This window comes from Chiloscyllium plagiosum, unplaced genomic scaffold (assembly GCF_037043375.1).
Source record: "Chiloscyllium plagiosum isolate Xiang-an unplaced genomic scaffold, Cpla_swu_hap1 HiC_scaffold_36, whole genome shotgun sequence".
Taxonomy (NCBI): domain Eukaryota; kingdom Metazoa; phylum Chordata; class Chondrichthyes; order Orectolobiformes; family Hemiscylliidae; genus Chiloscyllium; species Chiloscyllium plagiosum.
The window spans coordinates 12,233,213-12,252,294 of NW_028270174.1; the positions used below are offsets into that span (position 1 = coordinate 12,233,213).

Here is a 19,082-nt window from a genome sequence, read left to right on the forward strand (position 1 = left end):
CAGCAAGCCTTTATATCTGAGCCAATATTATCGCTAGAGGTTTCCAGAGATGCAGTTCTCCGAGATGTCCTGGACAATTTAAGGTCCCAAGGAACAGGGGATCAATATGTTGCATTCCAGGTATAGACTGCTACAGTTCATTGAATGACTAGGATTCATTTTCACTTGTGACTTTTTTTTGCATCTGACCACAACTAGTCAAGATGACATGAAAGTAGTTTTCAATATTAGCATTGCACGCAAAGTCAAAAGCTGTAATTTTAGATTCCATTTCAAAATAATTTCGATCACTGCTTTGAGAGAACTTATTTCACTTTAGGAAGCATAAGTTGAATTGCTTTGCAGAGATGATTTTCTGCAGAACAGACCAAAGAGTTGGAAGTTATTTTCGATACTAGTGTGTAGGATGAGCAGGATCCCCGTCCGCAGGTTTCCCTTATTTAGTAATCCTTAAAAAAAAGTCTCACATACAGAATAAAACCATTTTCTCATTAGAAAGCATGCAATAAGGATATATTATGTTTCTGGTTGAAAAATCCTCTTTTTATTTGCTGCCTTCCCCCTTCGAGATGACCATTTTCCATTTGTTGTTCATATCCCAAACTCCTCACTCTCTCACTATCACCGCTTCACTAGATTCCCTCACTCTTGCTTGCTTTTCCCACCTCTCAATCCCATGGAGCTGTACCATATTTATCCTTTTTCCCACATGGATTTGGCTCTGTTTGGAAATGATCAATCTTTCCTATATTTTATGCCCACAACACCATCCCTGACACTCAGTGCTTACAAAGGTTGAAGTCTTTGTAGTTGTAATAAAGAAGACACTCATCGTGTGTCCTGTTTCTTTATCCCCTGCAACTTAATTCCTGCTGTAACAACCTCCATGTTCTAGATCAGATTTGAGATTGAGCTCTTGCTGAATATGGCTTCACTTTAGTCTGGTGTTGGCAATTCCCTGGCCTTTAAGACAAACAAAGGGGCAAGCCCAGGCTTTCCTGTTTTTGGCCTATTTCTCCTTTTAAAGTCATTCACAGGATGTGGCTGTTGCAGGCTATAGACCGGCAGTCATAGTCTCCACTTACAACGTTCTCTAATGTGCAGTGCCATTGGGGGATCAATTAACATGCCTGTAGTGCCTTATTGGCTCTTGGTTGTGCTCCCCTGATGGAGAGAGTATTTGTTAGTGGGAACTAAGCTAGATCAACAAGCATATTTGGTTGATCGTAAACTCACAACACCTCTGAAATGTGGAAGAATCTCCAGACTTTGTGGGTGTCATGATGGCCCAGTGGTTAACACAGCTGCTTCTCAGTGCCAGTGGCCGAGATTCGATTACACTCTTGGGTAATTGTCTGTGTGGAGTTTGCACATTCTCCCTGTGTCTATATGGGTTTCCTCCGGTACTCTGTTTTCCCCCCACAGTTCAAGGATGTCCAGGTTAGGTGGATTAGCCATCGGAAATGCAGGGTTACAGGGATATGGAGAGTGGGATGCTCTTTGGATGGTCACTGTGGACTTGATGGACTGAATGACCTAATTGTGTTTGAGGAGCAAAGCCTAGATCTAAGTCATGCAGTGAGACCCTTACAATGAATGAATGAAACCATGGGTGTCATGCAGGATCAAAGACCCCAGGGCTGGAAATTCACCCCATCTCACCCAATACCACCATACTGCCATAACCCCCACCTTGGGCAGTGGCTGGTGCTGATAACTGATGGGCAAGAGGATTAAAGGTTAAGCAAGGGATAAGTGAGAATGTGGAAAAATCAGATCAACCACAATCTTGCTTGACAATGGGGCAAGGCTGTGGGGGCCTTCTCTTGTGCCTGATTTTTGTGTGTATAATGTACCAAGGCCCAGCCAAAGCATCGTCACTGGAGACAAATAAGTGAGGCCAGGTTAGTGTGTGTGTTGTGTGTGTCACCTTTCTGGGTCCCTCATTTCAGGCACACAGTGCCTGTCGATGAGAAGGTACACCTCAACAATGAGTCAAACCTTACAGTTTGCCATGAAGCTTTTATGGAGGCACATGCAAGCTGTGCATATCTCATTTATATCCCTCACCCACTGCTGAATTCCAGTCGGCTGAGTTGTAATTGACATTTTTGTCAGCCTGTTAATGAACCTAACTGGCATCCTGCTCCCAATGGGCCCTTCCTGCCCTGGATTTAATTGTGTGGATAGGTTTCCTGACATTGGCAATCTAATGCAAGAACTTATATCCAATTTCTCCCAGTCCACTCCATCCCTCTAATAGGATGACCTAGTAGGCTCCACTAAATTTTACCCAAAGGGACATCAAAAGATACACTAGTCAATATTTCAGTTGGCATTAATGTTTTAATCTTGATTTCTGCCAGTACAGGTTGAATTTACAGGGGAAGTCAGTTTTGGTTATGGGGTGACGCAGACATTCTTCACCCTTCTTGGTCGAGAACTACATAGTAATGGGCGGATATTTCAGCAATACGAAGAATCGGGGCTGCTTTGGTTTCCCAGCTGGGTAAGGCTTGTTGTAGTGTGTGATTTGTAAAAATAGCCATCAGAAATTTCAGAATACTTTTATCACTACTTTTGTACTCCCATACCCAGGAAAAGTGAATTTTGTAGCTATGGCGTCAAGGTGCAATATGTGGACATCTATTCAGACTTATTAAAGGGATGTTGCTCTGACCATATTCCTGTTGGTAATTCAACTGTCTTGTTTCCTGCAAGTACCTGAGCTATTGTGTTTTAGAGAGTTTTTACACAACAGAAAGAGGCCCTTCAGCACATCTTGTCGAAACCATCAAAAATCCATCAATATTAATCTCCTTTTATGTAGAACTTGGCCTGAAACCTTATAGGCTGTAGCATTTCAAGTGTTCATCTGAATAGTTCTTCAATGCCATGACAGCTCCCATCTCTTGAGCTCTTTATGGGGAATCTCACACTCCGAAGACCATGAATCACAATATGCATGATATTGTGAATAGATTGATTACTCATTGGAACATCATCCCGAACTCATGTTGAGATTTTTCAGTAAACCCACCTGGCAGATGAGGCCACCATCTGAGAGCACACAATTTGGGAATGTTTCTCGTGGTGTCAACTGAAATTGGTTTTGCTGTCAGAAATGTTACAGAGACTTTTTATGCAAGAATTATGCAATTTCTTTATGTTCAAAATATGGAATAGGAACCAGAGATGGATGATGTATTTTATCTGCTGGGAATTCTCTGCCGATTTGTTGTGTCCAATGGTTTTATTTGCAATTTTCACTTCCCATTGGCTTTGTACAAAAAGCTGCTTCACGTGCCGCCAACATTGGACGATCTGAAGGAACTCTCGCCAACAGAAGGAAAGTGAGTGAATTCCAAACTTCTCTTGCTTTAATCCACCAAATTATCTCAACCTTAAACTTGAGCCATTGTCTTATGAGGAAAGGTTAAGCAGGTTAGGCTTATACACTTTAGAGATTTGAAAAATGGATGGTTATTTTGCTGAAAGATGTAAGATTCTGCGAGGGCTTGACAGAGGCACTACTGGGAGGATGTTTCCACTCATTGGGGAATCTAGAACCAGGGCACAATTTAGAATTAATGAATCTCCCACTTAAGACTGAAATTAAAGGAATTTCTTCTCTGAGGGTCATTAGTTTGCACAGGAGTTGGTTAGCTCAGTTAGATGGTGGGTTCTTTGTGATGCAGATACCTACAACACATATTCAATTCCTGCTCTAGCTCAGTTTACCATGAAGGACTCACTCTTTCTCAACCTCACCCTCTGATTACACTCACCTCCAGTCACCCTCTGTCTAATGAGAGAGCAGCTTTATGGTCCGGTAGAACAATGACAATTTTACTTTTAGTCTTCTGAATTTTCTTCCACAGAGAGCGGGAGGGGTTGGATCATTTGAATATATTCAAGACTGAGTTAGACAAATTTTTGTTCTGCAACAAAGTCAGGGTTTATGGGGACAGGCATGAAACTGGAATTAAGGCCACAAACCATGATGTTATTGTGTAGGAGAGAGATTATAGAGCAAGCTCAGTGAGCTGAATGACCTACTCCTGCTTGCTGATCTTACTGCTGACATTTCTGTAAAATGGACCTTGCATCCTTGTCAGAAAATATAACTGCCTGTTCTTCAGATTTTTACAATGTCTTGGCACAAGTTAGCCATAAGTACTCTGTTTTAAGTCTGTTTTGATGAGCATTTTCTGATCAATGGATATTAACCACTTTACAATTAACTACATAATCTAAATAAATTATGCTTTGAAACTGGCAATACAATGTCAATTTCAATTTCAGTGTGCCTTTTTCCTGTTAATACAGATCACTCCAGGATGTCCTTGACTATGAGTATGATGATATCGAAGAGACATTTTATCTGGATTTTACTGTAAGTTTACTCCTGTGCTACATCACTAATCAGTTCATTTTGAAATTGACTGAAAATGGAAAGGCAACAAAACAACCTAGAGGGATCAGAGAAATAGGACTAGTACACTCAGAAGCATCAAAATGCATGCAGTGCACATACTGGCCAAGAAGGCTCAAGGGCACCTGCCTTGATTCCCCAGGTATCTAGCCCATATTGGAAGGTACGTTTCACCCACATGCCAGGAGTGGTTTTGAGGCAAGTATTGGGCCAGGGAATGGGAAAAGATTGCAGCTGGTTCTACAAGATTTTTCTTAAAACAATTATCTAACAGGACACTGCCCTTCTTTGAATAACACCCATGGAATATTTAATATCTTCCTCCTTTCCACCAAGATCCACAAAGACGACTGCCCTTAAGTGGCCCATTCTTTCAGTTGATTCCTGTCCTCACAGAGCTTATTTATTTTTAGCTTATATCCCCACATCTTGCATCTTCCTTCCTCGATCAGTAACTCTTTGAATGCCATCCTTCATATCAACAGCCTCTGGTTTTCCGGCCCTAGCCATCCTCATTTCACCTTTTCATTTATCCGACAACTTAGATCCTCCCAAGTTAAAGGTGTTGCTAAGCGCACCTGCACGTATCCTCACTCAGCCTGCCTTTCTGTAGGGGATATGAAGCATTCCTTGTTCCTGTTCTACTCATTACCATATTCACCAGTCTTTCCTGGTGTATTGATGACAATATCGAAAGCAAGTCCTGCCCTCACCCTGAACTGGAGATTTTCATCACGTTTGCTGTCAGTATCCTTTTCTGTACTCCATTGCCAACTCTTCCTTGACTTCTCATTTCGGTTCTGAGAGATGGACCTTGAACATATTCCCTCATACCTAGTATCCTACAAAAATTCTATTCCATTCTGCAAGATGCTGTGATCTTTGTCATAACTGTTCTGACAAGACAAGACTTCCATATTAGCATTCCCAGCATATTCCGTTTGCCTCAGTCAAGGATTTTCCCTCCTACCTTTGTGTTCACTGTGGTTAACAGGCCCTTTGACATGTCCACTCTATCACACATTTCTGTTGTTGCCTGTTCTCTTCTGTTCCCTTGCAGAATCACAATGATGTTCCTCAGTGGTGTTACCATCTACACCACTGACCTCCAGATTCAATGCACATTTCCCTGTCACTTCCACCATCCTGAGCATGAAGCCACCACCAAACATATCTTCCATCTCCTCACTTCTAACCTTCTGAAAAGGCCTGTTCCTTCATGAGACCCTTGTCCACTCCCCAGTCACAGTTCTGAACCATTCTCCATCTAGAAGCTACCAGGCCGCTTGAGCACTTCCTACAATTCCTGCTTAAATTTCAGATTTCCATCTTTGCTGTGCTCTACCTTTGGTATCATATACAGCTAATGAGATGGTCAAAAGAAGTTAAAACTGATGACTGGCCTCATGGAAACACCTTTACACAAGTTACTCAGGAGAATGTTGGGAGAGAGCAGTGAGCTCTTGATATCCCAGTTACTGCTTGGCTATCTCACTTACTGATGAAATTTTCTTTTATAGTGACCATTCTTCAAGTCTTTTCCCACTCCTTTTAATCCTGCCTCCTTTTTCTGAGCCTAATCAATTGCCACACCTCTCAGAAATAGGCTGGGCCACCATGTGAAATATGCCTGGCTCAGTGGTGAGGTTGGGACAATACGTTTATCTCACACTCACTCGCTTGGCAGAGTGTGAGCGGACAGAATCCAATTTGAAACAACAATGATCTCACCAGTCTGCCAAAGAGATGGTGAGAGACCAGCACTGTGTTCCAGGGATGGCTGGACAAATCTAACTCCAAGGAGAAAGTGAGGACTGCAGATGCTGGCGATCAGAGCTGGAAATGTGTTGCTGGAAAAGCGCAGCAGGTCAGGCAGCATCCAAGAAGCAGGAGAATCGACGTTTCGGGCATGAGCCCTTCTACAGGACTCATGCCCGATACGTCGATTCTCCTGCTCCTTGGATGCTGCCTGACCTGCTGCGCTTTTCCAGCAACACATTTTCAGCTCAAATCTAACTCCAATATGGCCTTTGCAAGCCCACTAGTGTGTCTTTGCCCCGAGTTAAGACCCCTGGGTTGGAAGGCCTGCCTGAAACGAGCTGCCGACTATAGAATCATAGACCTTTACAGTATGAAAGGGGGCTATTCAAACTATTATGTCTATACTGGCTCTCAAAAGAGCTACCCAACTAGTCCCATTTTCCAGCTCTATCTTCATAAATTAATCACTTTCAAATATTGAAACTGCTTTGACACCTCGTGGTTCTCCACTGTGGAATCTGCCTTTACCATTGTCTTGGGTAACTTATTCTAAATCGTAACAACTGAGTCGAGGAGTTTCTCCATATTCTCACTCCTAGCTGTCTTGCTGACTATCTTGAAATTGTGACCAATCAGAGCAGATAGCTGCTGCTGGAAGAGAACCCATGATCGTGGAGGACCCAGAGAAGTCACTCCCTGGAGGGGCAAAGGATGTCCAGGGCAAGGGTGGGCTCTTACCCATACATGATGTCCAGCCCCTCAGTTGAGCACTGATTGCATTTCACTCCTTCCAAAATAGATATACTGCCTGTAGAGGTTGACCTGTCAGGTTTTAACAGATGCCAGTAGGCCACTGTCCAGCTGGATTGATCCCAATGACAGCAAGCTGAAGTCCTTAAGTAGTTCTTAATTGAGGCTCAACTGGTGGTGGGATGGGACTCAGAGCCTTTCCCTCCTAGACCTAAATCCTGAAGAGGCAGGAAGGTGACAGGGTCTGGTCTCACACCACCCTAATTAATTAAGTAGCCCTCCCAATTCCAAGCTCACGACATCCTGGAGGACAATACTCTGAGCAAGAGTTAATCAAATTCATAAGAAAATAAAAAAACATTAAAGTTGATGCAGTTTGAATGTACTTTGAATATTGTTTAAAAAATACGATTGCCAGGACCAAAAGAAAATGTATCCCTTTTTTCTATGTGCAGATTCCCGTAGAAACAGCTGATGGGATGACAGTTAGGAAGGAACTAATACCTAATGGTAACAACACACCAGTTCAAAAGCATAATAGGTAAAAAAAACCTTCATTAATGTAACCTTTGTTGAATTGATTTGCTTTTTAATCAGTTACACTTACAATTGTGCAGTCACAGCACTTGCATTAATTTCCACATAATGTAGGATCATGGATACCCAACAGTGTTTCCAACCTGTTCTCATTTTGTAAGATCTCTCTATTCCCATCCAATTGCTTCACCAGGAGTAGCATTAGCCAGTAGCTGTATTCTGACCGAAGTGACTGGACACATTTACCATTAACAAGGGGCACACATCTATGACCCCTCTCTCTCTCACTTGCAGGAGCCAGTAGTCTAGTGGTATTATTGCTTGACTGTTAATTCAGATATTTTGGTGGTCTTGGTTCAAATTCTGCCACAACAGATGGTGGAAATTGAATTCAATTAAAAAAAAGTCTGAAATTAAGAGTCTATGATGACAGTGAAGCCATTTGTCAATCACTGGGGAAAAAAAGGGTGTGGTTCACTAATGTCTTTTATGGAAGGAAACTGCCGTCCTTACCTGGTCTGGTTTACATATGACTCCAGACCCACAGCAATGTGGTCAACCCTTAACTGTCCTCTGGGAGATAGGGTCGGGCACTAAATGCTGGCCGAGTCAGCGACACCCACATCCCGTGAAGATATCAACAGTCTTGATAGCACAGATTCCCAGAGACTTACTGTCTGACTTTGTTAAACAATCTGGTGGGCTCTGAACACTGAAACAGCAGGGTATTGTCCAATTCTCAGTTTGTCACTCTTCTTGTCTTCAGCATTCTGTCCTTGCTAATTGTATAAAGCAGCACAGTCTCTATTCTCAAAACTCTGCTGCAGAACCAGAGATCTGCAAACTGAAATTTGTTCCATTCAGAGAGAATGCACACATTCCCAGTCGATGGAACTGCCAAACAGGGAAAACACAATCACATTGCTTTTTATTTAGGCTGTGTCCGCTGACGTGCAAGAGCATGCATGGTAGAAGCTATAAAAGTGGAACTAATTTGAGTGATTAAAAGCTAGCAAACATGCAAATTACAGAGTTCAATGAAAGCATACATTGGGACATGTAAAACAAATATCAAGCAAATTTATTTTGTAAATGCTTTTAAAATCAGCTTTTTTTAATTTCATAAGTGCATGTGCAGAATGGAAACAATTGGAGGTGAGCATGCAGACTTGGAAATGATCAGTAGATCATTGGTGTCAGCCAACATTTCTTGTTTCATTTTAGCCTTTGCTTCTTAGCCATTTATCTCCATGACAACCACAGGTCACATGGACATTTCTTGGAACCTAATGATGTCATAATTAGGAAGCCAATATAAATAATTTTAAAAACCCAGTCTAAATTATTCTTTAAAGAGACATCCCGCTGACACCTGCAACAGGGCAATTGTGCATGCTCGCTAATCCAGAAACACTTGCATGGAGCAGGGGTGACTGAAGATGGGGGAAGTGAAGGAATTAGGATATGGCAGGGGGAAGTGAGGACATAGGGGACTGGAAGTTAGGATGTTGGGGAACTGAGGATGCGGAGGGATTGAGGATGCAGCAAGTAAGGATGGAGAAGGGGGAAATGAAGTGGGAGAAGCAAGGGGAAGTGAGGAGAGGAACAATGAGAATGCAGGAAGTGGGAGAATGAGTATGGGGACGGGAGCAAGGATAGGGAAGGGGGGAAGTGAGGAAGGGAGTGAAGCATGGCAGGGTGAGCATGGGGAATGGGGGGTGGTTTTGAGTGATGATGGAAAAGGGTAGGGTGAGGATGGGGGTGGTGTGGAGTGAGGAAGGGGAGGGACTACAGAAGCCACAGGAGGATAGAGTGAGAATGTGGCATCCCTTTCTGCACCCCTCCCCCATCTTCCTCTTCTCCTCTTCCCTCCCCTTGCCTCACCCATCGAACGCCTGGACCACGTACCCCTGAAACCAATTTAAGAGGCATGTACCGGTGTCAGCAAACACAGTTCAATCTCAGTCAAAGAAAATACAGGCTTTTTCAACATGAGTCATTGCACTTTCCACAACTATACAGAGCATTAGTGAAGCCACACCAAAAATCCCATGTACTGTTGCAGTTTTCTTTTCTTACCTTCATGGGAAGCAGTTCACTGTGGATTCACTAGACTGATTCACAGGATGAAGCAACTACCTTATGAAAATACATTGAGGAGATGGTGTCTGTGTGATTGGGATTTTGAAGAATGAGAGGTGATCTTATTGAAACGTAAAGGATTTTGAAGGGCCTCCAAAGGAGTGTAGATGGTGACAGAAGTTTTCCCTCGGGGAATCTAAAGCTAGGGGGCAGTGTTGAAAATTAGGAGTCTCCCATTGAAGATGGAAATGAGAAGAAATTTCTTCTCTTAGTATTATTAACCTTTGGAATTATCTTCCAGAGAAGACAGTGAGTTGTTCAAGACTGAGTTAGACTTTTGTTCTACAAAGGAGTCCAGGGCATGTAGGACAGGCAGGAAAGTGGAATTAGAGCCACAATCAGATCAGCCATGATCTTAATGAATGGTGGAACAGGCTTGATGGGCTGTGTAGCCTATTCCTTTTCCTATTTCATATGATCCTAAGTGATGGATGGGAAACTTCTATAAGATTTTGATAACCTTTGCATCTGGTAGATATGATATATGGATAAATGGAGATTGAACTGTATTCCCTTGAGTTTAAAGGTTGAGGGCTTATATGCAAATTATTCATTTCCTAAATCTATTTTATTTTAAAATAGAAAACAGTTTGTTGATGCCTATGTGGATTATAAGCTTAACACATCTGTAGAGCAAGAATTTGAAGCCTTTTCACGAGGTTTCAGGAGCCGTTATTCACTGCCAGTTGTGGACACATTCCTACCTGAAGAACTAAGGGATGTTATCCAGGGGAACACCAAGTACGAGTGGGAGCTGCTGGAACAGGTATGGCACTTGTATTTAACTTTATTTGTTGTATGTGCGTGTGTGTGTGACAAATAAATAGTTTCTAAAGTCCAAAACACACACATTCTTCATCATGATCACTGGATACTTTTAACCTACACCATCCAGTGGGGATTGTACTGGTCACTCAATTTCAGTGGAAAGTAAAACTGGGTGGGAGTGTAACGGAAGAAAGTCATTTACCTCAAATCTGTTCCACCATGTAATTAGATCATGGTTCATCCAGTGGCCCTCTCCCTTTTAAGCAACTCTGACCCACATCCCTCGATAAACTTACCTAACATACATCCATTGATTTCAGTCTTAATTTTCAATGAGCCCTACATTCAATATCCTTATTTGGGGTACGGTACAGTTTGCCAGTTGTACGTAAATCTTGTTCTTGACTTTTAACCCTGAATAACATTTCAAACACCCTGTTCAAAATCCCTTACTCAAGAAAATTAAGATCCCCTTAAAAATTTTAAAGATCTCAACTCACCCCTCAACTACCTAAAGATATGAGATAACAGATCAATCTCTATTAATCTCTATTTTGTTCTTACAGAATGCAATTTATGGTGGATATGCACGAACTGATGCAACAGTCAGGAATTTTTGGGAAGTGTTTGAAAACCTGTCTGAGGATATGAAGAAACAATTTCTTGGTAAATATGTTCATTGTGTTTTAATAAAACGGACTTGTGTCCCATCATGGTTCATTACAAAGTCATACCAATACTAATGAGAGAGAATCTAATTTTCTTCCCTTGATGTTCAATGGCATTTCTATCTTTGAATCCCCCAATATCAACATCATAGGGTTTATCATTATTCAGAAATTTAACTGGACCAGCCATTTAAATACTGTGGGCAGAACAGCAGGGCAGAGGTGGGAATTCTGAGCTGAGTAGCTTCTCTCATCGCCTAAAAGGAAAAACTCAGGAATGTAATGAAATTCTCCCCAGTTGCCTAGAGAACTATAGCCCCAACAACATTTCAGATGCTGAACACCATTCAAGACAATGCAACAGGTTTGATCAGCACCCCATCCTCTAGCTTAAATACTCATTCCCTTTGCAGCCAGTATACACTGTTAGTACTGTACATCATCTATGAGATACTCTGCAGCAATTTGACAAAGCTTCTTTGACAATAGTTTCATGATCTCTAACACCTGGAAGAACAAGGAGTGCTTGCACATGAGGAGATTACCAAGTGCAGCCTTCTTTCTAAGTTATGCGCCATCGTGAATTGAAAAGATATCCCTGTTCTCACTGGGTCAAAATCCTGCAAGTCGCTTCCAATACTATCACATGGATCCCACTGGTTCAAGGAGGCAGCTGAAATTGGCCTTCCTATCTGCCATCCTTTTGTAAGGGCGAAGTGAGTATAAAAATTTGAACAGAGTGAGTAGTTAGGGTCTGGAATGCACAGCCATGGAAGAGTGGTGGAGGCAGGTTCAATTGAGGCATTCAAGAGGGTATTGGACGATTTATGTGGATAAAAAATAATGTGCAAGGATATGGGGAAAAAGCAAGCAATTACCTTGTGCCGATGATGAACATTTAATGAGATGGTGCAGGCATGATGAGCCTCCTACTGTGCCATAACCCTTGTGAGATTCTCAACAGCGATTACAGATTAGCTAATAACATTCATCCTGTAAACAAGTAAGGAAAATATGCTTTTGTTTGAAGCAGAAATTATTAATATAGTCATCCAAATCTTTAAACAATCATACCATTTTGCAATGGTCTGTTTTGGTCCAAAATGTTCGGAAGAGCTATTCAATTTGCCTCACTTTCCTGCTCACTCTTACACTGCCTTGCACTGTAGTCCTATTCAAGAAGACTATTTATTCATGCCACAACACTAGGGAGGTGGGGGGCAGTTACTGCACATGTGCAGAAGCAGTGTCAGTGTCAGGTTGTTTAAAATGGCAGACTCCTTTAAGTGCAGCTCAGCTTTCTATTCCTGAGTTGTGTTTTTGAAAGCTAGTATTTTTTCAGACTAAAATGATTGCTCTTATTTTGTAGTAATGGCAAAAATAATGGTATTTTCCCCCAGCAGTCAACTATTTTAGATGAGAACATGTCTTGGAATCCAAAGATATATGCTCTTGCATGTAGAGAAATTGTCAGTGAAAATCCATAGAAAAAGTATTTATAATAAAGTATTGAAAAAAATCATCATCCTATATGGGTCTCGCAGCCACAAACCTGGAACTGAGAATCCTCAATAACCTGATGTAATCACCTCAAAGGTTTTTCAAATGGGGAACCAGCTGTGCACGTGACCATCTCTTTTAATTTAGACCAATATTAAATTGTTTATTTTTTTAAATGTGAGGACTGCACAGATTGCCTTTATTGGTAACCCCGTGCCTTCTTGCAACCCAGTGATTATAATTTTTCCCGGTCTATACACCCACATGCCAAAGTGTTTTAGACTTCACCAATTTTCCTGCTGCTGACTGGAAAGGCATCAGGACCAATTCCTTACGTGCCAACTGCCATTTCTGGTGCTTTCCCAGTTGGCGGCAGGAGTTAGAATGTTTCAAATTTTGGAAGTTGCTATTGAATTTCCTTTCACTACCCATTCTACAAGTGTGTTCCAGATCATCATAGTTTACTGCATGAGAAAACTTCTTCCTGACATCCCTCTGGACCTTGCAAATTAACTTCAATATGCACTCTCTGATTAGAGGATCTCCTACCAGTGGAGAACATTCATCTTTACCTTCTGTATTAAACACTTCAAAGTTTGGAATACCTCCCACATTTTCCTTTAACTTTTATGAGCCTCCTAGATTCCATAGTCTCTTCTTGTAACTGAATCTCCTCATCTATGAGCTAATGTTGCCTGTCGTTGGCACTGTGGCTCAGTGGTTAGCACTGTTGCCTCACAGTGCTAGGGACCCAGGTTTGATTCCACGCTATGATGACTGTGTGGAGTTTGCACATTCTCCCTGTGTCTGTGTGGGTTTCCTGTGGGTGCTCTGGTTTCCTCCCAGAGTCCAGCGATGTGCAGTTTAAGTGGATTGGCCAAGTTAAATTGGTCATAGTGTCCAGGGATGCGCAGGCTAGGTAGGTTCATCATTCGAAATGGGGTTGGGGTTGGGTTTGGGTGAGATGCTTTTCAGATGGTCAATGCAGACTCGATGGGCTGAATGGCCTGCTTCCATATTGAGGAATTCTATGTTGTGATAACTATTAATATCCTAGTGATCGAATAAGTAAAATTCCATCTGTTTTTAATTGATATTCTGGCATTTTTACAGGCACTTTGAAGTTCAAATTCAGTTTTAAAGATAGCAATATATGGACTGGTCAAGTTAAATATCTGGACTACTTGGTGTTTTGACCTCGTAGCAGACAGGATCAAAGGTGCAGGGAATAAGGGCAGAAGCTCCCTAATTTGTATGTTTCTGCTTTCTCAGTTTAAAATGTGAGCTGATATGTATTTTGGACCAGTAGGCAGTGCCAAGAGGGAGCATTAAGCCAGCCACAACCACAAAATGCATATGCTTCAGAACCCCAGGCAGGTATGGGCTTTTGGCACTGAAGATTACAGCAGATTTCTAAAGTCATATTTGATATTATCCGCTGATGAAGGGACAACACTCTTAAAGTTTGTGATTTTAAACAAACCTGTTGGACTATAACCTGGTCCCTCCCCACCCCCCCGCACAGACTGTTCCCTCCATGACCACCTGGTCAGGTCCACGCCCACCCAACAACCCACCCTCCCCTCCTAGCACCTTCCCCTGCCACTGCAGGAATTGCAAAACCTGCGCCCACACCTCCTCCCTCACCTCCATCCAATGCCCAAAGGAGCCTTGCACATCCATCAAAGTTTTACGTGCACATCCACCAATATCATTTATTGTATCCATTGCTCCCAATGCAGTTTCCTCTACATTGGGGAGACTGGACGCCTCCTCGCAGAGCGCTTTAGGGAACATCTCTGGGACACCCACACCAATCAAACACAGCACCCTGTGGCCCAACATTTCAGCTCCCCCTCCCACTCAGCCAAGGACACGGAGGTCCTGGGCCTCCTTCACTGTTGCTCCCTCACCACCCAACGCCTGGAGGAAGAAAGCCTCATCTTCCGCATCAGAACACTTCAATCCCAGGGCATCAATGTGGACTTCACTAGTTTCGTCATTTCCCCTCCCCCCACCTCACCCCAGTTCCAACCTTCCAGCTCAGCACTGTCCCCATGACCTGTCCTACCTATCTTCCTTTCCACCTATCCATTCCACCCTTTCTAACCTATCACCTTCATCCCCACCCCCATTCACCCATTATACTCTTTGCTACCTTCCCCCACCCTCCTCTCTGACCTATCACCTCCATCCCCACCCCCATTCACCTATTGTACTCTTTGCTACTTTCTCCACACCCCTTCCATTTATCTTTCCACCCTGCAGGTTCCCTGCCTCTATTCCTGATGAAGGGCTTTTGCCCGAAACATTGATTCTCATGCTCCTTGGATGCTGCCTGACCTGCTGTGCTTTTCCAGTACCACTCTAATCCAAACTCGGGTTTCCAGCATCTGCAGTCCTCGTTTTTATCTATAACTTGGTGTTGTCTGACTTCTGATGATTTGGGCCTGTGCAGGGCTCCAGCTATCATTCCTCAAAGATAAGTAGCAAATACAGGTTTGGCCACCAGTCGGGAATAATGTTCTTTTTTCCAAAACAAAAAGGTCTGCTTACTTCTGCATATGATTTTTATTTGTGTCTGCTTCTTTTCATTCCTAGCCTTCCTGACCGGAAGTGACAGAATCCCAGTGGGAGGGATTGGAAATCTCAGAATTCAGATTATTAACAACAGGAGTGAAGAACCAGATTCCACATATCCATGTGCCTATACTTGTACTAGGACCTTGGACCTTCCCAACTATAGCAGCATCGAAATACTGAGAGAGAAGTTACTTCATGCAATAAAATTTGGTGAAGAATTCACGATAATATGGGACTAATGTTTGCAGCTGGAGGCTATTTTTATGTAATCTGAGAAATATTGACTGAGACATTTCATGGACAAAAGTAAATTGCATCACAGCGTTTATTTCATTCCCATGATAGCAAACATCTTACGGTGTCACAACCTGCTGGTTCACTTCAGGGAAAAGTTAAAGAACCATCTGTACTTCTGTGAGTCTGTAGGCATGTATAGATTTGGTAAGAACAGCAGATATTAGTGAGTTTGTTGGGTTTTTGTAACATTTTGGTAGTTTCATAGTCATAAAATCATGGAAGTTTCCAATACAGATGGAAGCCATTTGGCACATCATGTCTGTACTGGCTCCCAAAAGAGCTACCCAGCCAGTCCCATTCTCCAGCCCTCTAAATTCATCGCTTCTAAATATATATCAAGCTGTCTTTTGAAATCTCCTAAGGAGATCAACCTCAACCACTCTCCCAGGTGGCGTATTTCAAATCAGAACAACTCTCCCTGAGTAAAGAAGTTTCTCTTCATCTCACTCTTAGCTCTCTTGCTGACAGTCTTGAAATTGTGACACCTAGTTACTGACATACCAACTAGTAGAAACATAATATCCTTCTCTACCCTGTCAAAATTGTTCATAGTTTTGAACATTTCAGTAAGGTCACCTCAAACTTTTCTGCTCCAAGAAGAATAAGCCCAATTTCTCAAATTTTTCATTGTATCTAAAATACCTCATTCCTGGTATCATTCTAGTAAAATTCCTTTTCACTATCTCCTGGGCTTTAACATCCTTCCAATATGTTGCCCAGAAACTGAATGCACTACCCCAAATCTGGTCTGACCAATGACTTGTACAGGTGTAGCATCACTTCCTTGTTTCATAATCTATGTCTCTATAAATCCAAGGATCCTATAACCTTTCTTAAAAACTGTTTCAACTTGCCTGGCCACCTTGAGAGAACCATGCATGTGAATTCTAAGGATCTTCTAATTCTGTACTCCCCTTAAAGTTGTGCCATTTGAACCTGTAAAGTCCTGTTCCTTCTACCAAAATGCTTCACCTCACATTTCTCTGCATTGAAATTCATCTGACAAATGTCTGTCCCTTAGCATCATCCTCACAACTTATTATTCTCCCCAATTTAGTATCATCTGCAAGTTTAGAGATTTTGCCCTCAACACCTATCGCCATATCCTTGACAGAAATCAGAAAAGCAATAGGCCCAACACTGGTCTCTGGGGAACACCATTTTCAACTCGTCTCCAGTCTGAGAAATGCCTATCTATCCTTACCCTCTGTTTCCTATCTTTTTGCTAACTTCGAATTCATGCTACCTAGGATGCATCAATCCTAGTTGTCATCAGTAGTAATACTAGCATTAGCAATAGCACATAAATTAATTGCCATAGTGTGATTTGTATTTATGTGTGACTAAGTTTGTAAACCAGTTGTAACTACTCTTCTTCCACACTCCACAGTCTATAATGTATAACATCTTATCATAAGGAAATGTCTTCAATCAATTAAATCCTTTCAAAGAATGGGGGAGATCACATGCTTTTAGCAGGGACAGATTGAAAGATGCTTTGAATGTTACTGACATGACAAGTGTTTAATCTTAGCTTGATTTTTGTTTTAAGAAAAGGACTATCTTGCCAATTAGCACAGTATCTGGAACAATATGTAGTCTCTTCAGATAAATTTAAGTGGATCTTTTCTAATTTCAAATGCAACCAAGTCAGGAACAATGTAATATCATGTCACTGTTATGAAAATGTGTGATTTGGAATATTAAACAGTATCATTGTCATGGGTTAGATTTGTTTTAAAAAGGTAGTTTCAACTGATAAAAGGGATTTTACTAAAACAAAGAACATTGACTGCCAAAGGGTCTATTTCTATGCTGTACATCTCTATGACTATGACTCTATGACTGGAATCAAAGATGGCCAAAACTAATTTGTTTCACTTTGTAGCTGCATAACATTTCCTTGAGATGAAGACTGGAAGTGTGAATTGACTCATTCTTATCTCCTTCAGATGGAGGCTAGATCATTCAAGTGAAATGGCTGAGACATACAGGTAGTTCTGCTGTAATGCCATAGTTGAGTTCCAGTGAATAGAAAATCACTTAATAGAAATAATGGAGCCTCTAGGAAAAAGTGGGGCTAGGCGCAGACCAGCTAAAGAATCACTCACAGTCACTCAAAGATCACCAAATGTCTAATACAAAGTATAGCACAGCCTGAATGAAGGTTGAAATCATATGTGTTAATGAAACAAAAGTAAATTTAACACACATTTAAAAATTGTAAGAAACCTGTTCCCTGTACAGTATCTCTCACAGAAAGCTGCTCTATTAGCAGCGGATACAGTGCATGCATAGAATGGCACAGAGACTTCACGGCCATTGGCATGTGTAGAATGGCACAAAGACCAGCACCAATGTCCCGCATGTCTGGAACGGTGCGGACACCTGGCATATGCACAGAACAGCATGGACATCAGCGCATGTGAAGAACAAAGCATGGGAATCGATCCCTGCTGGAATCATGCTAATGCCAACGGAGGTGTGCGTGCTCAAAAATACCATTCCCTAACTCTTCAGCGATGTTATAGCCAAATCACACAGCAGAAACGCACGTTATCCCAGAACTACCTGAATATATAAAACAAAATACCTCTGCTATGAAACAATGGCTGAAAACAAACTAATGTGAGACACCCAATTCTTCAAATTTCTTTGGAACATACAACCAACATAGAGAGTGCTTGAATTTGAATTCAGGGAGAGAACACAAACTGCCAAACACAAATACAAACACCCCTCCTTCTTTGAAATCTCTCTCTAAGCTGTTAGCCCTGGTTATAGCTTGAAAAATCTGCAAACATAGAATTTTAAAGGAAGAGTTTGATCTAGAAACAGTGATTCCAGGGGAATGTACTAACCAATACTGCAAAGCAATCACTTCAATGAGTGCTAACACGTATAGATACAATGAGTGAGCCTTTATTGTCTTTCCTTAAGTTTTTATTCTTAATTTTGACAAGGTTAAACATCTGTAATGTCATTCTGTGGGTGTGTGTGTGTTTTCCCTAATTTGTTTAACTCGAGGATACGTTTGTGGCTATTTCATACATGACTAAACAAAGTTAAAAGTATACTTGATTGGAAATTCAGCATCCTTTTACAAAGAAAGTCAAAACTCGGTCAAACTACTAGTGAGAAAAGTGGAAAACTGGTCCACCACTTCTTATCTGGCTGTAACATTACATTGAATTACTGTGATTGTTCAACTTCTCAGACACCTAGGAGACTCCAGTACAGGTCATGATCCTATATTCATGTGTACACAAGAGATTGAAAATTCAAAGACTGAGCTCTGGCAAAAATCCACAAGTTCTCATTTCTTATACACTAAGTCATGTATTCACTTCCTAACAATCAATTGACAACCATATATTAACCAGATGTCACTTGTTTCCAACAGGACATACATCAGACATTGTAGGCCTCCCCATATCCTGCTGATTGGGCAGTCTCCACTGCATGATTGGTTCTACCACTCACTTCCTGGCCTTGCACTGTGCTGGGAGAAAGTGAGGACTGCAGATGCTGGAGATCAGAGTCAAAAAGTGTGCTGCTGGAAAAGCACAGCCTATCAGGACATTCCTGATGAAGTGCTTATGCTTGAAACATTGACTCTCCTGCTCCTTGGATGCTACCTG

At 41.8% G+C, this 19,082-nt stretch overlaps 1 protein-coding gene across 8 annotated transcripts in view; it reads left to right on the forward strand.

Annotated features, from left to right (window-relative positions):
- The window catches only part of LOC122539483 (putative E3 ubiquitin-protein ligase HERC3), a 60,299-nt gene extending 43,138 nt beyond the window's left edge, over positions 1-17,161 (forward strand). For 2 of the 8 annotated variants that reach the window (XM_087979960.1, XM_087979961.1), the window contains 8 exons: positions 4-120; positions 2,372-2,509; positions 3,187-3,353; positions 4,330-4,396; positions 7,402-7,487; positions 10,208-10,391; positions 10,960-11,059; positions 15,163-17,161. In XM_087979960.1, coding sequence (XP_087836086.1) covers positions 4-120; positions 2,372-2,509; positions 3,187-3,353; positions 4,330-4,396; positions 7,402-7,487; positions 10,208-10,391; positions 10,960-11,059; positions 15,163-15,383 — 1,080 coding nt within the window. In that variant the 3' untranslated portion in view covers positions 15,384-17,161. Of the gene's footprint in view, positions 1-3; positions 121-2,371; positions 2,510-3,186; positions 3,354-4,329; positions 4,397-7,401; positions 7,488-10,207; positions 10,392-10,959; positions 11,060-15,162 lie in introns of those variants that run through there. The other 6 variants (XM_087979962.1, XM_087979964.1, XM_087979965.1 and 3 more) reach the window with 4 other exon arrangements.
- The last annotated feature ends 1,921 nt before the right edge of the window (positions 17,162-19,082 follow it).